At 40.5% G+C, this 9,960-nt stretch overlaps 1 protein-coding gene across 1 annotated transcript; it reads left to right on the forward strand.

The window, feature by feature from the left end:
• The first annotated feature begins 1,586 nt into the window (after nucleotides 1-1,586).
• LOC129860430 (zinc finger protein 664-like) lies at nucleotides 1,587-9,735 on the forward strand. Its single transcript, XM_055930817.1, has 2 exons — nucleotides 1,587-2,230; nucleotides 8,762-9,735. The coding sequence occupies exons 1-2, from the start codon at nucleotides 1,819-1,821 to the stop codon at nucleotides 9,733-9,735; spliced, it is 1,386 nt and encodes a 461-aa protein (XP_055786792.1). The 5' UTR covers nucleotides 1,587-1,818.
• The last annotated feature ends 225 nt before the right edge of the window (nucleotides 9,736-9,960 follow it).

The following is a 9,960-nucleotide window of genomic DNA, read 5'->3' on the forward strand; positions in this document are numbered from 1 at the left end:
ATCACTACTCTGGACGGCTCTAACTTAGAATATGTGGACAACTACAAATACCTAGGTGTCTGGTTAGACTGTAAACTCTCCTTCCAGACTCACATCAAACATCTCCAATCCAAAGTTAAATCTAGAATTGGCTTCCTATTCCGCAACAAAGCATCCTTCACTCATGCTGCCAAACATACCCTTGTAAAACTGACCATCCTACCAAACCTCGACTTCGGTGATGTCATTTACAAAATAGCCTCCAAAACCCTACTCAATAAATTGGATGCAGTCTATCACAGTGCCATCCGTTTTGTCACCAAAGCCCCATATACTACCCACCACTGCGACCTGTCCACTCTCGTTGGCTGGCCCTCGCTTCATACTCGTCGACAAACCCACTGGCTCCAGGTCATCTACAAGACCCTGCTAGGTAAAGTTCCCCCTTATCTCAGCTCGCTGGTCACCATAGCAGCACCTACCTGTAGTACGCGCTCCAGCAGGTATATCTCTCTGGTCACCCCCAAAACCAATTCTTCCTGTGGCCGCCTCTCCTTCCAGTTCTCTGCTGCCAATGACTGGAACGAACTACAAAAATCTCTAAAACTGGAAACACTTATCTCCCTCACTAGCTTTAAGCACCAGCTGTCAGAGCAGCTCATAGATTACTGCACCTGTACATAGCCCATCTATAATTTAGCCCAAACAACTACCTCTTTACCTACTGTATTTATTTATTTTGCTCCTTTGCACCCCATTATTTATATCTCTACTTTGCACATTCTTCCACTGCAAACCAACCATTCCAGTGTTTTTACTTGCTATATTGTATTTACTTCGCCACCATGGCCTTTTTTATATTTTTATTTATTTATATATATATTTTGTTTGCCTTCACCTCCCTTATCTCACCTCACTTGCTCACATTGTATATAGAATTATTTTTCACTGTATTATTGACTGTATGTTTGTTTTACTCCATGTGTAACTATGTGTTGTTGTATGTGTCGAACTGCTTTGCTTTATCTTGGCCAGGTCGCAATTGTAAATGAGAACGTGTTCTCAACTTGCCTACCTGGTTAAATAAAGGTGAAATAAAAAATTTAATGAAAAATATCAACAATATCAACATTCAATGTATCAAAATACATGACCAAGCTGGAAGTGGAAACGCCAGCCCAGCCACAATCCTAGAGGTTCACTGATGATCAACCTCTCCTTTACATCTGACTCCTGATGATCAACCTCCTCCTTCACATCTGACTCCAGTGATCAACCCAGAGCGTCTTCTTTTTTGGGGAATCCCGATGGACGACGTCATCCAATAAGCCGTCATCACCACCACCGTCCATAAGTTAATTGTCATGCAGGTTATCAATGGGAAGAGCATTAGCAATATGTCCTGTCTGGTAACTTGTCTCGTTCAATGGATTTACATTGAAAAACTCAGTCGATCTCAAACGTCCCTGATTCCTACCCTATAACTTTTTGTAAAACATTTCAAATATACATTTTAATCAACTGCGTTACCCACTCCAGTCAGCAGATGAAGATGTTGGGATTTAAGGCAGTGCTGCTAGTGTGACGTATAATCTAGTGGACAGAACGCGTCTTTCAACAGGAGCAACAGTTAGTCAGCCACATCCGTAGCTTGCTAGCCAAAATAGCTGAACCAATAAAGCCATTTAGACGCTTTAGTGTATATTAGCCACTGTGTTTTAAACCCACTTCTGTCGTCTAGTTAGTTATCCGATTTAATTTCATATTTACTGTGTTGTTATTAGTCAGCTAGCGGGCTGGTTAAGTTAGCATTAGCCTAGCTAGCTAACATCTCCGACCATGAGCTTACTAAACTACTCTCGTCCTGCTAAAGAAGAGGAGATCTGCTGGACGGAGAAAGAAGCTCTCGTCAAAGAGGAGAAGGAAGAGCAGAATATCACAGTAAAACAAGAAGTTGAGGGTGAGGCTGATGTAGTTAAAGAAGAGAAAGACGGTTCGGTGAAAGAAGAGGAAGACACGTTCAGAGTGAAAGAGGAGGAGGATGTTGCAGTAAAAGAAGAGGGGGAAGAGAAAGAGGAGCATACAGTTTTTGGAGTGAAAGATGAGGTGGAGATGAATTTCACATCGAGAAAGGAGGAAGAAGAGAAGGAAACTGGGTATCTAGTTCCGGTTTCCCAAACGCATCTTAAGGCATCCAATGGTGAACTTAGCCGTAAAATGGTTTTGAGAAACCGTTCCCTGATTAACACTAGTAAGTACTGTCTTAAATACAGAGGCACAAACTCTGCAGTTGTTGAACTGATGTGTGGCGTTAAAGGGGAAGTATGCAATTGCTACATCCATATTGTGACATTAAAATTATTTATTTATAGCCATTGATTCTTGAAGAATATAACACATGCCTCGTGAGTTTAGTTCAACTGTTGTACCCAATCAGAACCCCAAATAAGCTTTTTTTACTCCAATGTCTAGAAACAATGTAAACCAACACTGTATAGCCTCAACATGGTTAAAACTATAATGCTGATATCATGGATGGTCACTCCTTGCCTCCATAGCTCTGTCTATGAATTAGAGACTAGTTACATTTCTCCAGCCCCATCCATCATCGTATTACCAAAACAGTGGTGGAATTGCAGCTTTGATATTGTTTCAACTGCAGATTTTTTTAAAGGGACAACCTAGGATTTAAAGTGAAACAAAATGGCTGCTCAGAGACTTGGTTTGGTAAACGGCTGAGGGATGGGGGCTGGAGAAATGTAACCACTCTCAAATTCATAGAGAAAGCTATTATATCAACCTTAACCCAAAACCTAGCGATCTCGTCAAGAAGTTCAGACATCTTGGCGTAACAGTTAAAAGGTGTTGGCTTGACAGTCACTGGACCCAGATTTGAGTCCAGCTCAGGGCTACCCTCTGAATTCACTACACTATGAATACAAGAACTGGCCATCCATGAGGTCAAAATTATAGTTTAACCAGGTTTCTAGGCTATATAGTATATTCTAGAATTCATCCATGATGTCATAATGGTAGTTTAACCAGGTTTCTATGCTATATCGTATATTCTAGAATTCATCCATGATGTCATAATGATAGTTTAACCAGGTTTCTAGGCTATATAGTATATTCTAGAATTCATCCATGATGTCATAGTGATAGTTTAACCAGGTTTCTAGGATATATAGTATATTCTAGAATTGCCAGTGTAGATTTTCTGTGGGGTTCAAATTGTTAGAGCTGTTGATAAGTCATTGTATAATATTCAGCCAATTTATTTTCATGCCATTACATCAATATTGCCCAACCAGAAGAGAAAAAAATATTCCTGAACCACCTCCTCTGCTGGCCTTTGTAAATTCTTACGTTGCTGGTAATAGGCTACACAAGCAGTCGGCAACCTACATTTGGAGTGTAAATTTAACTGACCTTTTCTACCGATCTGCGTGCCAGTTATGATTTTAATATGCACATTTTACTGGAGCAGTTTCATTTAATTTATAATAGTATCTCAAAATCATTGTCTGTGATTAATTTACATTCTATCTAAATCTAAATGAAAATTACACAAATCTAAAAGTGACTTTTATTGCCATTGCCAACTATGTAAAAAATAGCCTACATAAAGCCAACAAATAAAAACATTGCAAATAAATCCTATAAATCACATGGCCTGTCTACAACAAACTTGAAACATTGTATAAAATATTCTGGGCTCCCAGTTTCCCGCACCAGTGAGTTTGGGACAGACACAGCTGTAGGCTATTTGTGAAAGGGGTAAGAAGTAATCAGGTATTTTATGACATTTCCACTGGATCAGAGCATTACATTTTTCCCTTTTGTGCCGAGTGGTTATCGAAAGGGCGAGAGCTGGAAATATTTTACAAATACTTTGAGGAGTTATTCTCATTTGCAGTTGATTTTGATTAGACTTTGTTCACTTGCTGTTTGAGGTGAAAAAAATGTGCTTTGAGAAATCAAATCAGATCAAATTTTATTTGTCACATACACATGGTTAGCAGATGTTAATGCGAGTGTAGCGAAATGCTTGTGCTTCTAGTTCCGACAATGCAGTAATAACCAACAAGTAATCTAATCTAACAATTCCACAACTACTACCTTATACACACAAGTGTAAAGGGATAAAGAATATGTACATAAAGATATATGAATGAGTGATGGTACAGAACGGCATAGGCAAGATGCAGTAGATGGTATCGAGTACAGTATATACATATGAGATGAGTAATGTAGGGTATATAAACATAAAGTGGCATAGTTTAAAGTGGCTAGTGATACATGTATTACATAAAGATGGCAAGATGCAGTAGATGATATAGAGTACAGTATATACATATACATATGAGATGAGTAATGCAGGGTATGTAAACATTATATTAAGTGGCATTGTTTAAAGTGGCTAGTGATACATTTTTACATAATTTCCATCAATTACCATTATTAAAGTGGCTGGAGTTGAGTCAGTATGTTGGCAGCGGCCACTAAATGTTAGTGGTGGCTGTTTAACAGTCTGATGGCCTTGAGATAGAAGCTGTTTTTCAGTCTCTCGGTCCCTGCTTTGATGCACCTGTACTGACCTCGCCTTCTGGATGATAGCGGGGTGAACAGGCAGTGGCTCGTGTGGTTGTTGTCCTTGATGATCTTTATGGCCTTCCTGTGACATCGGGTGGTGTAGGTGTCCTGGAGGGCAGGTAGTTTGCCCCCGGTGATGCGTTGTGCAGACCTCACTACCCTCTGGAGAGCCTTACGGTTGTGGGCGGAGCAGTTGCCGTACCAGGCGGTGATACAGCCCGACAGGATGCTCTCGATTGTGCATCTGTAGAAGTTTGTGAGTGCTTTTGGTGACAAGCCGAATTTCTTCAGCCTCCTGAGGTTGAAGAGGCTTAGCTGCGCCTTCTTCACAACGCTGTCTGTGTGGGTGGACCAATTCAGTTTGTCCGTGATGTGTACATCGAGGATCTTAAAACTTTCCACCTTCTCCTCTACTGTCCTGTCAATGTGGAAAGGGGGTTGCTCCCTCTGCTGTTTCCTGGAGTCCACGATCATCTCATTTGTTTTGTTGACGTTGAGTGTGAGGTTATTTTCCTGACACTACACTCCGAGGGCCCTCACCTCTCCTCCCTGTAGGCCGTCTCGTCGTTGTTGGTAATCAAGCCTACCACTGCAGTGTCGTCCGCAAACTTGATGATTGAGTTGGAGGCGTGCATGGCCACGCAGTCATGGGTGAACAGGGAGTACAGGAGAGGGCTCAGAACGCACCCTTGTGGGGCTCCAGTGTTGAGGATCAGTGGGGTGGAGATGTTGTTACCTACCCTCACCACCTGGGGGCGGCCCGTCAGGAATTCCAGGACCCAGTTGCACAGGGCGGGATCGAGAACCAGGGTCTCGTGCTTGATGACGAGTTTGGGGGGTACTATGGCGTTAAATGCTGAGCTGTAGTCGATTAACAGCATTCTCACATAGGTATTCCTCTTGTCCAGATGAGAAGCTCCACAACTCATTAGTGGTGCAGCGTTATGACAATCAGAAATACTATGAGACATCCCCAAATGGGCACATTTATAGACCTACATTTGCGAACAGGCCAGTGTCTTTGGCTATGCCGGATTAAGTGATATGACATGCTATTCTATAAAATCCTTTCTCCGTAATAAATGATATTACCTAATTGAGCTTATCATGTAAATGTAATTAACTAGAAAGTCGGGGCACCACAAAATAATATTTGTAAAGCTGTTATCTTCCGAATAAACTCTTAAAGACCTAGTAATATTTTACATCAATAGCAGTCAATATTAATCGTCACCTTATTTCAGTCTCATCTGAAAGTTGTAAATTCTTGGTTATCTTCACGAACCCTGGCTAACAAGTTGAATCTGCAATACAAAATTGGGTTTAATTATTTACTAAATACCTAACTAATCACACAGAATTACATATACACAGAATGAATCATACCTTGATTACAAATTACGTCATAAAGGAAAACGTCCCTAGCGGGCGGAACAGATATGACAGCTGGTTACACAAAAGAAAAGGGGGCTGGGTTTGAGTGAAAGAGCGGGAAGACTTGAGGAACAAAGGGAGAAGCCATGCAATCGTAAATACAGTATCTTATGCATTCTAAATTACCGCCCATTTGGAAAAGGAAAATGCAATAAATATTTACTATGAGCTGCGCTTCGGTAGGTTGCTGGTAGATGGAAGACCGTGTTGCCCAACAGAGTCCTTTGTCCTTTGAAGAATGTCTCTGGTGGTCACTGGATACGTTGGAGTAACGTCGTTGTGTGGTAGACGGGATACTCTGTCTGTTCTTTCCTAGCCCACATTTGCAGCTGCTGTTGCTAACTCAACGGCTAGGAGGTATCACTTCTGTAGTGAATAAGAGTTCAAAGTTCATACCATTCGCAACCAAAGCTCACGCTGAGATTGGCTTAGTTCTGTAGTTGACATCTGAACCATTCTGACATCGGATTGTCATCCTAACATCCCCGGAACAGGAGGTTACATTTTCGTCAAGGCTTTATATAGTGGAGGGAGAAGGGTGTGTTTAAAAGTTTTATAACCCATGTCTCTTCACAGGGGCGGGCCACTGATTGAGCAAAGCCCTAACCTTATGAAAACCGAATCTCTCATTTGGAAGCTAAAATTACATTTAATCTCTTCATCAATAATTTTATATTCAAACATTTAAATTTAACAACAATTCCATGTGAATCCGATAACTACAATGTGCAGACTTTCCACTGTAGAGTTTGTCATCCTATCATTGATGAGAATGTCTCAGATGACAACCGATCAATTGGTCGGATTACCAGAATATGGTTCATTTCCCCCCACCTTCTGATGTTCCCAGAATCTCTGTTAACCAAAGGATTTTCAAATGTCACATCAGTAGGGTAGAGAGAGGAAAAAGGGGGGGAGAGGTATTTATGACTGTCATAAACCTACCCCCAGGCCAACGTCATGACACCAGGTAGACTAGTCCTACTTCTATATGCGTAATTAGGTGTGTGCGTCCTTACTCAACATTGACAGGAGTGTTTCAAACAAAAGACAATGAATAAATTTACAAAACTGACACATCTTGCGGGGTCAGGTCTGGGTGGTCTGCCATGGGCCGTTTCATTTAGTATCCGTTGGGGTCGGCATGGGGAATGATTGTATTTCCCATAGTATGTTGTACCGAAGTTGACCGACTGAAAGGGAGTGTAACTTTATGACTATAATTACTGTTCCCTGAAGGAGGGAAACGAGGTATCAACACCTGTTTGGCCCCGCCCCTTCCTAGCTCGGTGAAGAGCAATATTAAATTGAATATGACCTAAGGCTCGTATTTCTGTGTTTATTATATTATAATTAAGTCTATGATTTGATATTTGATCGAGCAGTCTGACTGAGCGGTGGTAGGCTGCAGCAGGCTCGTAAGCATTCATTCAAACAGCACTTTCCTGCGTTTGACAGCAGCTCTTCGCAATGCTTGAAGCACAGCTCTGTTTATGACTTCAAGACTATCAACTCCCAAGATTACGCTGGCAATACTATAGTGCCTATAAGAACATCCAATAGTCAAAGTTATAAGAAATACAAATGGTATAGAAATAGTTCTATAATTCCTATAACTACAACCTAAAACTTCTTAACTGGAAATATTGAAGACTCATGTTAAAAGGAACCACCAGCTTTCATATGTTCTCATGTTCTGAGCAAGGAACTTAAACGTTAGCTTTCTTACATGGCACATATTGCACTTTTACTTTCTTCTCCAACACTTTGTTTTTGCATTATTTAAACCAAATGGAACATGTTTCATTATTTATTTGAGACTAAATTGATTTTACTTGTATTATATTAAGATAAAATAAGTGTTCATTCAGTATTGTTGTAATTGCCATTATTACAAATATATATATAAAATCGGCCGATTAGTCGGATTCGGCTTTTTTTGATCCTCCAATAATCGGTATCGGTCGACCTCCTACTATGTTATTGTTTGGTGATGGTATGGGCCAATTTGTTTAACACTTAGTTTACAAACCCTCATTGTCAGGCTGATAGGAAAGATAGCCAAAAAGCATTTTACTGGTTGAAGTGTTTTTTAAAGTAAAAAGCAGTTGATTTGCGACAATAACACGAACATATTAAGCAGATGATTCAAACAAGCCAATTATAATCCAAAGTAATGTGAAATGCACTCATAAGCAACCTGGAAATGGAGGCTATTTTTGCTTTCAGCCTATGAGAACTCCCCTATGGCGGTGAATTAGTGAATAGACACAGAGCTTAATGTGAGTTTCCTTGAGTAGCACTCCTGACTTGCGCTGTAATATTCAAAATACATTGTGAAAAACTAAAATCTTCGTTTACCATTTTTGCTCCAGGCAGATATATTACATCCTCATTAGCAGATGTACTACATCCATAACTAGCGGTTTCCTCATTAGCAGGGAGGAGTTTCTGCATCAAATTGTGTGTGCATTGACCTTGGGCTGCAATTTTAGCAAACCCAGAGAAAGGGGCCTATATTGGAGACCAAAAGTTGTCTGGCACAGTGCTTAGGATTTCAACAACTTGAATAACTTACAAGACAAAATATGACTATTGTTGCTAACTTGACTCTCTTAATTGTCAAATTTAACAGACATCAATTGTTGTACAACTTCATGGGTATGCTCTGGGCATCACCTTTTACCTCAAATAAACAGTGGATTTCTGCTGTTGTGGGCCTTTAACCATCTGTCTGACTTTGTGATTCACACAGAAGAGAGACTAGACTATCGTGGGCCCTCTGGGGATCCTCAACAACATCATGATGCTGAAGAGGCAGAGAAGAGTCTCTCCAGGTCAGAACTCCTCAAGAAACACCTGCAGAGACCCACAGGGAAGAAATCTAACTGCTGCTCTGGCTGTGGGAAAAGATTCAACTCTTCAGTAAAACTTAAAATACATCAAAGAATTCACACTGGAGAGAAATCTTTTGGCTGTGAACAATGTGGGAGGAGTTTTACTGCGCCTAGCCATCTGACTATACACCAGAGAACACACACAGGAGAGAAACCTCATAGCTGTGATCAATGTGGGAAGAGTTTTTCTCGGCCAGACAGCCTGATGGTACACCAGCGGGGACACACAGGAGAAAAACCTTATAGCTGTGATCAATGTGGGAAGAGTTTTACTACATCTGGCCAGCTTACTTTACACCAGAGAATGCACACAGGAGAGAAACCTTATAGCTGTGATCTATGTGGGACTAGTTTTACTACATCTGGCCAGCTGACTATACACCAGAGAATGCACACAGGAGAGAAACCTTATAGCTGTGATCAATGTGGGAAGAGTTTTACATCATCTGGCCAGCTGACTTTACACCAGAGAATACACACAGGAGAGAAACCTTATAGCTGTGATCAATGTAGGAAGAGTTTTACTACATCTGGCCAGCTGACTTTACACCAGAGAACACACACAGGAGAGAAACCTTATAGCTGTGATCAATGTGGGAAGAGTTTTACTAGATCTGACCATCTGATGCTACACCAGAGAATACATACAGGAGAGAAATCTTATAGATGTGATCAATGTGGGAAGAGTTTTACTAGATCTGGCCATCTGACATTACACCAGAGAATACACACAGGAGAGAAGCCTTATAGCTGTAATCAATGTGGGAAGAAATACTCTGATAAAAGATCTCTGATTAAACATCAGAAAATACATGAAGGAGTTGTTTCATGATATCAATGAAGTAATGTCCCAATGTAGAATGTTTTAACATTGTAGAATGATTATTTTAATAATGTCACAATGTAGAACCCTAAATGTTTGCCCCCTTTTCTATTGATTTCAACATGATATGTATATTAGCCTCAGGGGAAAGATCCAGGCTCTGAATTGAAAGAGTACTATTTATGTGATTTAACAAAAAGTGACTAACAAAAAAGAGTTGTGTTACACTGACTG

The sequence above is a fragment of the Salvelinus fontinalis genome, chromosome 8, assembly GCF_029448725.1.
Source record: "Salvelinus fontinalis isolate EN_2023a chromosome 8, ASM2944872v1, whole genome shotgun sequence".
NCBI lineage: Eukaryota > Metazoa > Chordata > Actinopteri > Salmoniformes > Salmonidae > Salvelinus > Salvelinus fontinalis.